Here is a 15,311-nt window from a genome sequence, read left to right on the forward strand (position 1 = left end):
CCTAGTCTCCGCCTCTCCTGTAGGAAGTTCCATCTTTGTCACATTAAATCGCCTCTGCTATGCAATATGCAGCTACCTGGTTCGGCAGCGCTTGACTGACTAGCAGGGACGAAGTCGCTCTTGGGGCACAGAAGAGCCGTAGGCTATCTCGCGATGCGAGATGCTGGGGTTCTGTGCGTGCGAGCTTGTGACTAGATGGAACTTCTTCTGGGAGGGGCTTCGCTGTACTTTGATAGATGGGGAGATGGGTGGGATGGCTGGTTCTTGGTTTGCTGTGGGGAGAAGAGGGGAGTGAGGAGGGTAGATAGATAAGATGGCTGTTGTGGTTATGGTGAGCTCAGCATGTTGGATTTGGTGTTGAACGATGGTGAAAATGCTGGACTAGCGATACTTGCACGGGGGCTGCGAGAGTGTTTGTGTGTATCTTATATATATTGGAAGTCTTCACTGTGGAATAAATGTGAGTAACGCATTCGTTTAAAACAGGGTCCTAGGTATAGGATTGCCTCTAAACACAGGTCGACCACGTTTCGAGACTCGGGAACCATGAAAAAAGAAAGAAATAAATAAGAGATAAGGTAGACTTACTATTTCGCTCTTTCTAGCATAGCTAGCATATCAAATCAAGTGTGTCCTTAGTCATTGCCCCCATTCCCATATGATCCAGTTCCTTAATCCTTAAAAGGTAAGAAGCAACAGCCAGATTACGCCATGCCCACACCAGCAACGCAAAAATTAACGGATGATCGCAATGGCAGGGTCCTAACGCCGTCTCGACCCCGTCCCCGCCGTCGACCCCGCAATACCTATCCGCTCTTCTCTACTCCGCGTCATCATACGCGGTGCTTGTGACGGGGCCGCGGTAGTTGGCTCCGTGCTTCCCTGTCTGCTGGTCGCTGATCGAGCCGTCCCCGCCGTCCTTCCTGTCTGCCCTGTATTCCCGCTCGCGCCCGTGATCCGCTGCATTCGTGTCGAGGGGGCTGGTGCGGTTGGAGTGGTGTGTTGGCTCCGTGATGCTCGCATTTGCTGAAGGTATGCGGCGCGTGCCTGGCCGGGTGACTGCTCGCGCCTGCTGAATTGTTCGCGGGCGGCGCGGCGGGGCGCCATTACGAAGGGGTCGCTTGTATCGGCTTCGTCTGCGTCCGCGTCTACGTCTGCGTCTACGTCTGCGTCTACGTCCATGTCTTGCATATCTTCGTCGTCTTCGATTCGTGGCGGCGACGGAGTTACGGACGAGGAAGAAGTGTCCATTGCGGTAGGTTGCGGTTGTAATGGGTGAGAGGGAGCACGTGAGCTTGTCTGGTTTTGCGATTGGGCTTGCATGGCTGCGAAGCGGCGGTCTTCGTACGCGGCGACATCTTCGGCGGTGAGGGTAAGCGTTGTTGGTGGGCGACGGAGCATTGTGTGTTTGGTTTTTTGGTTATTTTCTTTTTGGTGAGGGTCTCGGTTGCTATAGTGTTGGCTTTGGTCTTTCGTTTTGCTCGTAGTGTTGCGCTGATCTGAGGGTTGTCGCTTAAAGAGAGGATAGCGATACCAATAAAAGAAGGCAGATATTTGATGTTTTTAATGAGTGATACGAAGTAATTGATTTAGAGATATTGATCCAATTGTTAGTGAAGAATGCTTAGCAATGTAGATACAGGATAGACTGCGAGCGCTGAATATTGCAATGTGTTTTGTTGTTGTTGTTGAGGTTAAAGGTAAACATAAATTTAATTTCCATAGCGACAACCTTGAAATTCACTACTGGCAGTTGCGGGGTCCAACTTTGGCGGTGATGTTGTACGTACCTAGGTACCTTTTGGTGGGACATCCCGCACCTACGCGCTTACGCGCCTATTTTTCAGCCCTATTAGTGGGACAGGTACTTAGAAACTACATACATCAAGTTTTGGGGTCCTTTTGTAACGAAGTATGATGATATAACTGGGCAACATGAACTTGCATTGTACATGCACGTTAGGTACCTGATACCTTATAGAAAACGTTTTAGTAAAGTATTGTATTGTATTTTATAAGGCAATTTTACAGCTTCTTCCAGCCCGGATCTCTCTACATCGTTGTTATATATTACTTTTGTATAGTGCTTAATAAGGTAGCCAATATTTACATAAATAGGTATGTTCCCAAAAATCATCCTATGATTCTACATATATGTTGATTGATTTAATCTGGTGTCAATTTTTAAAACATCTAGTTTAGAAGCATGGCATTATTAAATTGTTTCCCTGGCGAAACTTTAGCTAATATTTAGATCTTTTTTATGAAAGTATATCTGACCAAGTTCACGATCTAATTCTAAAATATCTCCCCTAGAGTATAATGCTAACAATACGGGAGGGTGTCTCTAACATAAGGATCTAAACATGTTGCATGATCTCTAGTTTGCATATGCCTTTTTCGGCAAGATCTTCGTTGAAGAATGACAAGGCAGGTTGCGTATTCCGGAGATGTTGGCCCAGTCCTTCGGGTCGGGTACTTTGCCTCGCTAGTCCGGGAAGTCCGGGGGAGAGGGAAATACCTAGCCACAGCTCACGGAAGGATCCAATAGTAGTATCACGTTGATAGTCGTATTTGAAGGAGTACTTGAAGATATGGGGAATACTAGGGTAAAGAATTACACGCTGATACTACCACCACGGATTCAGCGGATAAGGAGCCGGATTGCAACCGCAAGCCCTGGAATATAGCTGATTAATGGTTAACCCAAGGATATGGTTGCCGGAATTCGTCATCATTCAGGGTGCCATCGTACCATATCATCCATATAAGTTAGCCGACTAACGCATTATGGCAATATAAATCTTCTAAGTTAAGATCGAGATACATACATAGCCCATTAACAAAGCTATTGCCGGAAGTCAAGGGCTCGCTTCCGGTGAGCCGTATGTGTGCACATAACGGAAGTCGTGGGATGTACATAGAGTCCAGGGGTCCGTCCTGAAACATTCTACCAGCTATTACGATGATGCCTACAGCTTTTGCTATCACTGTAGTATAACTCCTTATAGAACCGCTATGGCTAACGACTTAGCTACGCCTAAGTATTCTATGAAGTGCTCAAGTTTAAGATCGTGATATTTAACCTCTTCATTATATGGAAACAAAGCCTATCGTCTTAACCATAAGACGGGATCGTGTATACAGGACCAATTTAAATGAGTTGATAGGCAAATACAATTTTATGATCTTTCCATGGGCAATCTCTCATTCTTCTTTTAATATGAGCATTTAGACTCTCTTCGCATATGAGACTGAGAAGCTAGACTAATACCAATCCCAGACCACTACTCTAGGAGACCGTGGTTTAAAATTTGGGCATACATCCAACTTAAAGAATCATAGGAAACTTACTAGTTATATCGTATCGTATCTTTACGATTTAAACTATTTAAATTGTGTTCGTAGAAAAAAGAAAACTTCATGTTCAACCAGATCAATAATACCTGGTACCTGAAAGTAGCACCAAGACAATCGACTAACAGTTAGGTTCAATGCAATTAAGCGATATACGAAGGTTGGGGCCAAAAGTTTCGCACATGTCTAAATCTTGGCACCGTATTTTATACGTTTTTCGACTTATTGGTACTGTATTAGCCATACGCTAAGCTAAAGGTCGGATAGTAGCTTGTTTACTAAGTTTAGGTGGCTTACCACTATATTTATAGCAATATTAGCCACTATAGCTTAAATAAGACCGTACAATCTCTTTTTATTCGCACGTGGCTTTGCCAAGCTTAGATGTGCGAAACTTTTGGCCCCAACCTTCGTACATAACTCAATTAAGCCCACTAAAATTTTCCTGTCTTTCAACTTTGCGCCGAATGCAACTTTCGGTGCAACTCTCGTAAACCATCATTAATACAAAAACACAACATGCACCCTTAAGATAAATTTTAGGAAGGGCATATATACAACAAGCCCATAACATACCCGTCCGACCGACAGTCAATCCTACCATTCTTATAATGGACGCGCACGCCCTGCTAACCGCCCAAGGGTGGCGGGGCAAAGGACACACGCTGCACCCGACGAGCGACAGCACGGGATTGACGCACCATTTGCTGATGAGGCGCAACGACGACGGTAGCGGGCTCGGAAGCAAGAAAGGCGATCACAAGGCCGAGGCATGGTGGCTGAATGCCTTCGACCAGGCTCTCAAGGGTATAGACACCAAGACCGGCACCATGAAGCAGACCCTAAAAGGCGGCGCGCTCGAAAAGATCACCTCCCGCGGCGCAGCTAGCAAATACACAGGCACAAGAGGCCTATACTCTTCGTTTGTGCGCGGCGGAGTCATAGAAGGGACCGTGGGCCAAAACCTGGTGACGGGGCTTCCGACGCCCCCAGATAGCGGTGTTGGCACGCCAGAGGCTTGTGCCAGTGTAAATGGAAAAGAGACGAAAGAAGAGAGGAGGGCTAGAAGAGAAGCTAAAAGGCTACGGAAAGCAGAGAAGCAGGCGAGAAAAGAGGCAGAGGAACGAGCTACGAGGAAAGCCGAGAAGAAAAAGGCGAAGAAGGCGGAGCGGGAACAGATAAAGGTCGGAGAGACGAAGGAAGAGCGTCGCGCGAGGAGAGAGGCGAGGAGGAAGCGGAAAGAAGAAAAGAGACGGCTTAAAGCGGCGTCTGGGGGATGAGCAAGGGATGCCGAGGGAAGAAAGCGATTTACTCATTGAAGTTCTCATACCCGGAGCTTCTCTCCTCAGATTCATGATGGTCGAGATGCGATATACTACCTCTGTGGTGCGTTCTGCGGTGCACCCGTGGACCTACGCCGAGGGGTTCATTAAGTTAGCGTCCTTTCAGGACAGGGTTAATCACCAGAGATAGACAGCCGGCTTACTGTTGTAGCTCATGCTCCTCTTGAGCAGGTTGCTGTTGCTGTCTCCGTTGCGCGTCTCCGCAATATTCCCATAATGCAGCATTTATAGCCGCGATAACGACGAGGAGGAAAATTACAACTAGGATTACCCCGATGATATCCTTGACCTCCCAAGTATATACTATGACCTCTTGTCTAGGTACTCGTAGATTGCTTCCCATTGTGCTTTGAATTATGTTTGATTTGATACATCTCTAAAGCGCATGCACGTGTACACAACTTGATTGGAGTAAGGGGGCGTTCCAAGTTGGTTCGAATAGAATTTATTATGTTTCCTTGGGGATCTTGCCTGGCTTATTTGACAGTATCCAAGGCCGTCTCTCCCAGAAGTCATCCTTTATAATGTCTACATGGTCGACCAGCACTTTCGCCTTCGCCCGTCGCTTTTTGTCTTTGTCATCCTGCGTTTTGGACTGTCGTACAGCTTCTGCCAACTCATCGGCGGTCTTAGCTACGTCGTGGTTGCCAGGCTCGACGAGTTCGTACTGTATACGTTAACACTGCGGCCGAACTATATGGAGTACCTAGTGAACATAACTGACATCTCGATATATGACGCTCCCTTTCTTGAAAATCTCAGGCTCGTTGTTATAGTTGATTTTGAACCTCGAGAAAAGAAGCTCATGCTTATCAGCTGCGAGAGTACCCTGTATGCCGGTTAGGCTAGCTTGGTCGTGGGAATAAGGCAACTCACAGATAATAGCTGCTCGGCAGCCTTGGCGTCCATCCCGGGGGGTAGTTGGACGAGCGACCAGAACGTAGTGTTATACAAATTGTTGATGTGGCCTATTGTTTCATCAGCGTCTTTGATTTGGCCGGATACCGAAAGAATCCTCACAGTCTACTTGGCGCCAGCTCATATAGTCTCGTAGGTTCTGTACGCTGGGGTAGCAAACAGCCCGGCCATCAAAGCTAGGAAGCGGTGGCGATAATGGCGTATCTGGAAAGTAGGTTGACCATAGGTGGATGTAGTATGCAGTAAATGTCGAGACTATCGTCGAAACGATTTTGCTACACACTTTGAGTAAGACGTACTTAGACGATGTGGCTCTTGAGTAGCTTACCTCGCCCTCCTTTCGAATAGAGTACATGTCTTATGGAAGACAAAGCTGGTGAAACTTAGTATCGGCCGTTTATCTTCCTACGGACAGCAGATAATACCTGAACTCATCGCTAACACCATAGGCGATACTGATGTCGTGGATTTCAGTTACGACGGCTTTAGCAGCAGCGTTCATCAAGTCAAGAGCTCTACGGTCATTGGGTTTCTCGAAATTATATTTGGCACATAATCTATCTCAGAAATACACATCAGAATAGGATCGAGACAGGAATGTTCATAGTTGGGAGTATTACTTTGTGAATCCTCTACCGTCTATTCTAACCACAATCCAGGTATTCGGCAGTAGATGGTCGACTTGCTCAAATTGTTTGACATATTCAAATCTGAGGTTAGGGTTAGATTCTATAATATCAACATATTGGACTAAAGGGAATAACTTGCCTCGAGTTAGCCATTTTGTTGGCTTTATCATAGGAAATATACTATAAATAGATGCATGTAGAGTAGATACCTATTTCATGTTTAGATGCAACCTTGGAAGATTGTATATAAAAGTACTCTGATACTTATAGATTATTACTGCTGAGTCATTGATGCCCACTGCCAGGATTGTCGCAGAGTGGGGAACCAGTGGGGACATCTGAGAAGTACCTGTCAAGATCCCTGCAGGCTATCTGCACGTACTGCAAGGCTACGAAGGTACCTACCTGCCTCTGCCACATGCTTGATGGAAGCTGAATTTGAAAAATATCGGATACAACTACAACTTTAAATTGCAATACCTATTCGATAATTATTCGACAGTTGTATATACATGTCTCGACACCCAATCAGCACGTTGCAGACGAATTAATACCATTTCCCGAGCCGCAAGACATGAACGCGCCGACATGAATCTGCTGCTTTCCGACGACTACCTGCTCCAGGACTATCCCGAGAATATCACAAATACGATCCGGTCCGGTCATACGACATGTCTCCGCTTCAATCGCAGAGGCGACTACTTGGCATCAGGTCGCGTCGATGGCACAGTAGTAGTTTGGGACCTCGAAACGATGGGCGTGGCGCGAAAGTTAAGAGGTCATAGAGCGGCAATAACTTCACTTAGCTGGTCCAGATGTGGTCGTTATTTGCTATCTGCTTGTCAAGGCTGGAGGGCCGTTTTATGGGATCTTCAAGATGGTACGAGGTATCGAGAAGTGCGCTTTCGTGCCCCCATCTATACGGCAGATTTACATCCTTGGAATCAGTAAGCATTGCCCATATTCACGATTTAATAACTAGAAGCGCTGACCACAGCGCCCATTATAGTAACCTATTCGTTGCGTCCGTATTCGACGAGGCCCCGTCTATTGTTGACATGAGTGGCCCGAGCGATGTCAAACATACCCTTCCCTCTGCGCCGAAACGAGCCAATGCCGATGTCGATGCAGCGACGAAGGAGAAACATGCCAAAGAAGACGCAAAACAGATGACAACTGTCACCGTGTGGACGGCTACAGGTGATCATGTCCTAGCAGGTACAAATAAAGGTCGCCTCAACATCATAGACGCGACTAGCCACGAAATCATATGGTCAGAGAAGATATGCAGTTCGGTAGTGACTACATTACGGCTGACAGGGTCTGGTCGTGAATTATTGGTCAATTCACAGGATCGGATCATCAGAACCTTCCACGTACCAAACCTATCAGCAGAGGATCTCGACCCCGATACGATACAGGTGCCATTAGAACACAAGTTTCAGGATGTTGTTAACAGACTTTCTTGGAACCATGTCACATTCAGCGCCACCGGAGAATACGTGGCAGCTTCTACATATAATAATCACGAATTGTATATATGGGAGCGAAATCATGGTAGTTTGGTACGAATGCTGGAGGGGCCCAAGGAGGAGCAAGGGGTTATCGAGTGGCACCCGCACCGAGCTGTACTAGCCGCCTGCGGACTCGAAACCGGTCGCATCTACATATGGTCGGTGACTACGCCACAGCGCTGGTCAGCACTGGCACCGGACTTCGTTGAGGTTGAGGAGAATGTAGAGTATATAGAGAGGGAGGATGAGTTCGATATCCACCCCCAGGAGGAGATTAACAAGCGTAGGCTGGACAGGGAAGACGAGGATATCGACGTATTAACATCGGACCTAAGCAAGGGGTATCACGAGGAGGTCGACGGCGCAGAGTTCCGGATGCCTGTACTATTTAATCTTGGCGAGAGTGACAGCGAGGAGGAGTTCGTTGCAGTGTCGACGGGTACGGTTCGGCGAAGAAGCTTGGGCGAAGGCCATGAGGGCGAAGCTCCGGTCGAAGAAAAGGTAGCCGGAGGCAAGAAAACAGCCGCGAAGGGTACAAGAGGTAGGAAGAAGTAAGATAATAGTACCTTCTAGTGGCTTCCTAATGAGACGAATCCCCTAGCAGCAACAAACTGCCCAGTAAAAGCAATTATCTAAGCACTGTTACACTGTGTGTTTGTAGAATTAGTCGTATCATGGTATGTGCGTGAGTTAGTGCGTGAGTTAGTGAATTAATGTTGCGCGGCAGATACCTGTTGCCCGTTTGCTGGGTACCTAAGTACTTCCCTAACGTACCTGTCTATATTGACCATTTGTGGAATGCAAATACTCTCTGGTCGTTGTTGTTTGACTCATCGGGCAGCTGCAATTTTTTCGCCAAGGTCGCACGACCAAACCTTAAATTGAATTCTTGAATACATCCTACAGGTAAGAGGTACCTACATGCATTGATCGACCTGAATATTTTAAAGTTTGGGTTGCCTGTAACTTTGAAGCTACACCAAGCCTCTGGCGTTAATTTACATCAAGCTTTGTGTGGGGGGAACCCTAGGTACATACTTGTTTCGCATCGCATCTTTTAGGGGACTTTTAGGTAGGTACATATGTACCTAAGGTACCTACCTTGCCGATTGAGGTCTCGATCAGCCGCAAGGAGAAATTTGCTTCCGAAGACCCATTGTTCCATATTTGGCTTAGCGTAGAATCGTGGCGGCTTCTGCCTCACTATTCCTTAGTCCTCTCAACTCCTTCCAAGAAAGGCTTCTCACAACCATAACAACAATCTTACGATTGACGAAACATCACGACGCGCTCCGGATACCGAATCAGTCCCCTCCCTGCGACTGACCGAAACTAACTATCGCGTCTGCATAGTGATTTTTCCATTATCGCGATTATTTTTCGACCTGCGCGCGCGCTGGAACGGTACTAATCGTGTTCCTCGGGCCTCTGGCCTGGTTGGAAACGGCCCTCCAGCGCCATTCTTTCTTGTATCAACGACCACGCCTATTGTGCCTTTCGCTGCCGGTTGTAAATAATTCAGCTGCCTGGCCGGCATTATTTCCCCTTCTACGAGTCACGATCCGACGGAATAATTCAACTCACTACCTTTTTTTTTCCACCATACTCTCATTTCGACCTAGGCCTTTGCACACACCGCGCATTACCTGAAACCACTCTTTCAACGCGATCATAAAAATTTTCCATCAAATTACGAACTCAACTACTAATATTTATCAACCAACGAATCTATCAAGATGGCGAACCTTCATTTCGCGCACTCCGATGCGCCTCTCAAGGACATCAAAGAGATTCAATTCAGTCTTCTCTCGCCCGAGGAGATCAAGGGTGCGAGCGTTGCGGCAATCACTTACCCCGAGACTATGGACGAAACCCGGACGAAGCCTCGTATGAATGGTCTAAATGACCCCCGCCTGGGCTCGGTAGACCGCCAGTTCAAGTGTGCCACTTGTTTAGAGCCTATGGCCGAATGCAATGGCCATTTCGGTCACATTGAGTTGGCAACGGCTGTCTATCACCCGGGTTACATCAAGAAAGTCAAGAAGATACTAGAGATCGTCTGCCCGTACTGTAGCAAGGTTCTGGACGACAGAGTCAGTATCTTCTTACTTCCTGGCTAACCTGAATCTTGTTGATGCTGACCCTACCTAGAGCAATCCAGAATTCCAGGCTGCAGTGAATATTCGAGACCCGAAAAAGCGTTTCCAGGCTGTCTGGATCGTTTGCAAGGGTAAGAGAGTTTGTAGTAATGAGACTCCAAAGGACGAGGACAAGGAATACGAACCAGGTAGCAAACCAAAGACGGAAGGCCATGGCGGTTGCGGCAGCCTCCAGCCTGCAATCCGTCAAACAGCTCTCCAACTATGGTCCCACCAAAAGACGGTGAACGAGGATGGTGTTAAGGCCAACGAGAAGAAGGAGCTCAAAGCTACCGAGGTTCTCAACATCCTAAAGCGTATCACTGATGATGACTGCCGGGATATGGGCTTGAATACGGAGTATGCTCGACCCGAGAACATGATTCTTACGGTGTTACCTGTCCCACCGCCTCCAGTTCGTCCCAGTATTTCTATGGATGGTACCGGCCAAGGCCTAAGAAACGAGGACGACTTGACCTACAAATTAGGTGATATTATCCGTGCCAACAGCAACGTCCGCCAAGCAATTCAGACAGCTGCACCTGCTCATATCCTTGAAGAATTCCAACAACTCCTCCAGTACCATGTTGCCACCATGATGGATAACGACATAGCCGGCCAGCCTCAGGCACTCCAGAAGAGCGGTCGTCCGGTCAAGTCTATTCGAGCACGTCTAAAGGGAAAAGAAGGCCGACTGCGTGGTAACTTGATGGGTAAGCGTGTCGATTTTTCAGCCCGTACTGTCATCACTGGTGACGCAAATATCTCGCTCGACGAAGTTGGTGTTCCCAAGAGTATTGCACGAACATTGACATACCCCGAGACCGTCACGCCGTACAATATTTCTCGCCTCCACAAGCTTGTCCAAAACGGACCCAACGAACACCCCGGCGCCAAGTATGTTGTCCGAACAGATGGATCCAGAATCGATCTGCGACATCACAAACGTGCTGGTCAAATCAATCTCGAGTATGGTTGGAAAGTCGAACGACATCTTCAGGATGGTGATTACATCATCTTCAATCGTCAGCCGTCCCTTCACAAGGAGTCCATGATGGGTCACAGAGTCAAGGTCATGCCTTATTCCACCTTCCGACTGAATCTATCTGTCACCTCACCTTATAACGCCGATTTCGATGGCGATGAGATGAATCTTCACGTACCGCAGACTGAGGAAACGCGGGCTGAGATTCGCGAGCTTTGCATGGTGCCTCTGAACATTGTTTCACCCCAACGTAACGGCCCGTTGATGGGTATTGTCCAGGATACTCTGGCTGGTGTGTACAAGATGTGTCGTCGGGATGTATTCATGACGAAGGAGCAGGTCTACAATATCATGTTGTGGGTGCCTGATTGGGATGGCGTTATCCCCCAGCCTGCCATTCTCAGGCCGAGACCTCGCTGGACAGGAAAACAGATTGTCAGCATGATCATCCCGAAGGAGATCAGTATCTATACCAAACCTCAAAGCGGCCCGTGGCTCCCATTAGTAGATGACGGGCTCCTTGTCCAGTCTGGACAGCTACTTTTCGGCCTGCTTACAAAGAAGAATGTCGGTGCCTCTAGTGGAGGTATTATTCATCTTTGTTACAATGAGCTCGGTCCTGAAGGCGCGATGGCATTTCTTAACGGGTGCCAACGCGTTGTGAATTACTGGCTCTTGCATAATGGTCATAGCATTGGTATTGGTGATACAATTCCAGACAAGGCAACAATTGAGAAGATTCAGGCTCACATCAACGAACAGAAAGAAGAAGTAGCCCGGTTGACTGCACAGGCAACAGCAAATGAGCTAGAAGCTCTCCCTGGTATGAACGTTCGAGAAACCTTCGAAAGCAAGGTTTCTAAGGCTCTCAACTCCGCCCGTGACAAGGCGGGTACCACCACTGAGAACAGTCTCAAGGACAACAACAACGCTGTAGTTATGGCTCGTTCTGGTTCGAAGGGTTCGTCCATCAATATCTCTCAGATGACTGCTCTTGTCGGCCAGCAAATCGTCGAAGGCAAGCGTATTCCCTTCGGCTTTAAATATCGAACTTTGCCGCATTTCACCAAGGATGACTACTCGCCGGAAGCCCGTGGATTTGTCGAAAATTCGTATCTTCGTGGTCTAACTCCTTCGGAGTTCTTCTTCCACGCCATGGCAGGTCGTGAAGGTCTCATTGATACTGCCGTCAAGACGGCCGAAACTGGTTACATTCAGCGTCGTCTTGTCAAAGCCCTCGAGGATGTTTCTGCTCGATACGATGGTACAGTTCGCAATTCGCTTGGCGATATCATTCAGTTCATCTATGGTGAGGATGGTCTCGATGCTATGCACATCGAGAAGCAGCCCATGGATCACTGGGTTATAAGAGATGCCGATTTCGAGGACCGGTACCGCATCGACGTGATGGAGGGTCTTCGCCCGCGTGTGCTCGATGCTCTGGAATATGGGCAAGACCTCATTGGTGATGCACATGTCCAGGAACTTTTAGATATGGAATGGGAAGCCATTTGCAAAGATCGCGAGTACCTTCGAGATCTGAAGAAGGATTCCGAGAAGCTCGAGGAAATGTTCCAACTTCCCCTCAACACAGGTCGTATTATCGAGTCGTCCAAGAAGCTACTTAAAGTTGATGATGCGAGACGAAGCAACCTCTCGCCTCAAGACGTCATCCCCGTAGTGAAAGATCTATTAGAGCGAATGGTCGTGGTTCGCGGCTCTGATGACGTGTCTAGAGAAGCTGACGATAACTCAACAAAGCTCTTCAAGGCCTTGCTGCGTTCGCGATTGGCATTCAAGCGTCTTGCGGTGCACCACCGCCTGGACAAGCTGGCTTTCCGCCACGTTATTGGCGAGTTAGAAAACCGATGGTCTAGAGCAATGGTAAACCCTGGCGAGATGGTTGGTGTGTTGGCTGCGCAGTCAATTGGTGAGCCTGCAACACAGATGACTTTGAACACTTTCCATTTCACGGGTATCTCCTCGAAGAACGTCACTCTCGGTGTGCCTCGTCTGAAGGAAATTCTCAACGTTGCCAGCAATATCAAGACACCTTCAATGATGGTTTACTTGGACGGTAACACCTCCCAGGACCATGCAAAGAAGCTTCGAAGTGCGGTTGAGCACACTAATCTGCGCTCCGTCACGGCGATGACCGAGATCTATTACGACCCTGACATTGAGTCGACTCAAATCGAGCAAGATGAGGACTTTATCAGCTCATATTTCTTGCTTCCTGATGACAGTCAGCCCCCTATTGATAGGCAGTCGCGATGGCTGCTTCGTTTCGTCTTGGATCGACAGAAGATGCTCGACAAGGGTCTCACCGTGGAAGATGTTGCCATCCGCCTCAGAGAGGAATATCCTACTGATCTAGCCGTTATCTGTAGTGACAATAACGCGGATCAGCAGGTGATTCGCATCCGCCCAATGCCGGAAGATAAAGATGATCCCGAGAAGAGCATCGAAGACGATGTGATGCTAAAGAGGCTAGGCGAACATCTTCTGGAGAACCTTACACTCCGTGGAATCAAGGGCATTGAGCGTGCTTTCTTGAACAAGGGGACGAAGATCGCCATTGACAAGAGCGGCGCTATGATTCAATCGAAGGACAGCCCGCTCTGTGAGGAATGGTACCTCGATACTACTGGTACAGCTCTACGAGATGTCCTGGCAGTTCCTGGTGTAGACGCTAAGCGTACTATTACGAATGACTTATGGCAGACTGTTGATGTCTTCGGTATCGAAGCGGCTCGATCTGCGCTTCTCAACGAATTGAGACGAGTGCTGGCTTTCGACGGTTCATACGTCAATGAGCGACATCTTTCTCTCTTGGTCGATGTCATGACATACAGGGGCAGCATTGCCGCGGTTACTCGTCATGGTATCAACAGAGCTGATACTGGAGCCTTGATGAGATGTTCCTTCGAGGAGACTGTCGAAATTCTCTTAGAAGCTGCTGCAATGGGTGAAGTAGACGACTGCAAGGGTATCTCACAAAACGTTATGCTTGGTCAGCTTGCTCCCATGGGAACAGGCCACCTCGATGTTTTCCTGGATCCTAAGATGCTTGAAACGGTCATCTCAGATAACTCCAGGATGGGTTTGATGCCTGGAATGGCTGTCAAAGGGGGTTCGGTCGAAGGAGCTGCGACCCCATACGACACCGGTTCGCCGATGGCCGATTCTGGTTACGGAATATCCCTGGCTTCCCCATCCATGGGTATGGGCAATTTCTCGCCTATCGTTGGAGCCGGCTCCGACTCGCCTTCGGGCTTCGGAACGGAATATGGAGGGTTTGGAAGCGCTAGCCCGTACGGAGGACGAAGCCCCGGTGCTACAAGTCCATTCTCCGGTGGTGCCTCTCCGTCTTCCCCTTTCAGCAGTTATGGTGCTGGTGGCTATTCTCCAAGTTCACCTAGCGGCAACTATTCGCCGGCATCACCGATGATTGGAGGCCAATATAACAGCTCACCACGCTTTAGCCCATCCTCTCCATCCTTTTCCCCCAGTTCGCCTCAGTTCAGAGGTGCAAGTCCGTCAAGCCCGAACTACAGTCCCACGTCGCCTGTCTACTCTCCTACGTCTCCTACATCGCCCAGGCATTATTCTCCATCGTCACCTAATATGAACTCGCCTACGTCACCGAGTTACTCTCCGACAAGTCCCGCCTACAGCCCCACATCTCCTCATCATGTAGGCGCTACTTCACCCAGCTACTCTCCTGTGTCGCCGAACTACTCACCCACCTCCCCGACGGGTTATTCTCCGACGAGCCCGCTCCACAGAGCTCCAGGAGCGCAGCAATCCCCAACGAGTCCCAAGTACTCGCCTACGGTTAGTCCCCAGCCTATTACTACGACTTTGACCCCGTGCTAACATCAGCCTAGTCTCCTCAATACTCCCCTAGAACCCCCGGTGCCGGCGGCAGCACCAGCCCTAAATAGTATGTTCTAACATTTTAACACTTACTCCCCTGATCCTATATCGAGACTAACCAACTTGACAGCTCTCCTACATCTCCCAAGGGTGATTAAGTCACTTATGCATAATATACACCCACGGCGTCTTGCGTGTCTTTTACACATGTTGCATTTAAGGGGTTTTCGTTTACTTCTATTTCTCCCGCTCTGGTAGCTTTCTACTGCTAAGAGCCCTAATGCATCACCATAGAGGAAAGACGATTTCCTTTTTTGGCATGACCGTGGCAATCACATCTTTACAAGATTAGAGAGTAAAATATGTTCTCGAACGACAAAAAAGTAAAAAAAAGGTTTTAGGCATAGCGGAGGAAAGGATGGCGTCTCTTCCCCTCCAGGTCTATGCTTGTACAACTAGTAAGAAGGGAAAAGTGGCATTGTTTTGGCTTTTTGAGTTACCGTTATTTGATTCAGTCTGTTACTCTTTTTTTTTTCGCACCCGCAATC

General features: G+C 48.2%; 5 protein-coding genes across 5 annotated transcripts; 3 read left to right on the top strand and 2 right to left on the bottom strand.

Annotated features, from left to right (window-relative positions):
- Positions 1-296: 296 nt before the first annotated feature.
- F4817DRAFT_298326 (uncharacterized protein) lies at positions 297-1,512 on the bottom strand. Its single transcript, XM_049299761.1, has 2 exons — positions 589-1,512; positions 297-442 (listed from the first exon to the last, which is right to left on the bottom strand). Exon 1 carries the CDS (start codon positions 1,399-1,401, stop codon positions 763-765), a length of 639 nt encoding a protein of 212 aa, XP_049161636.1. The 5' UTR covers positions 1,402-1,512; the 3' UTR covers positions 297-442; positions 589-762.
- Positions 1,513-3,813: 2,301 nt separating this feature from the next.
- F4817DRAFT_298336 (uncharacterized protein) lies at positions 3,814-5,068 on the top strand. Its single transcript, XM_049299762.1, has one exon. The coding sequence runs from the start codon at positions 3,969-3,971 to the stop codon at positions 4,635-4,637; it is 669 nt and encodes a 222-aa protein (XP_049161637.1). The 5' UTR covers positions 3,814-3,968; the 3' UTR covers positions 4,638-5,068.
- Position 5,069: 1 nt separating this feature from the next.
- On the bottom strand, positions 5,070-6,530 carry F4817DRAFT_298338 (tRNA guanylyltransferase). Its single transcript, XM_049299763.1, has 8 exons — positions 6,387-6,530; positions 6,239-6,328; positions 6,044-6,175; positions 5,947-5,991; positions 5,721-5,893; positions 5,577-5,668; positions 5,425-5,529; positions 5,070-5,367 (listed from the first exon to the last, which is right to left on the bottom strand). The coding sequence occupies exons 1-8, from the start codon at positions 6,398-6,400 to the stop codon at positions 5,149-5,151; spliced, it is 870 nt and encodes a 289-aa protein (XP_049161638.1). The 5' UTR covers positions 6,401-6,530; the 3' UTR covers positions 5,070-5,148.
- Positions 6,531-6,603: 73 nt separating this feature from the next.
- On the top strand, positions 6,604-8,449 carry F4817DRAFT_329088 (WD40 repeat-like protein). The gene is made up of 2 exons (XM_049302230.1): positions 6,604-7,194; positions 7,257-8,449. Exons 1-2 carry the CDS (start codon positions 6,836-6,838, stop codon positions 8,314-8,316), a joined length of 1,419 nt encoding a protein of 472 aa, XP_049161639.1. The 5' UTR covers positions 6,604-6,835; the 3' UTR covers positions 8,317-8,449.
- A 949-nt stretch (positions 8,450-9,398) lies between these two features.
- Positions 9,399-15,051, top strand: F4817DRAFT_298371 (DNA-directed RNA polymerase II subunit RPB1). Its single transcript, XM_049299764.1, has 4 exons — positions 9,399-9,854; positions 9,913-14,721; positions 14,775-14,830; positions 14,894-15,051. Exons 1-4 carry the CDS (start codon positions 9,498-9,500, stop codon positions 14,919-14,921), a joined length of 5,250 nt encoding a protein of 1,749 aa, XP_049161640.1. The 5' UTR covers positions 9,399-9,497; the 3' UTR covers positions 14,922-15,051.
- The last annotated feature ends 260 nt before the right edge of the window (positions 15,052-15,311 follow it).

This window comes from Daldinia loculata, assembly GCF_022478755.1.
Source record: "Daldinia loculata strain CBS 113971 unplaced genomic scaffold F4817scaffold_9, whole genome shotgun sequence".
In the NCBI taxonomy this organism is placed as follows: Eukaryota; Fungi; Ascomycota; class Sordariomycetes; order Xylariales; family Hypoxylaceae; genus Daldinia; species Daldinia loculata.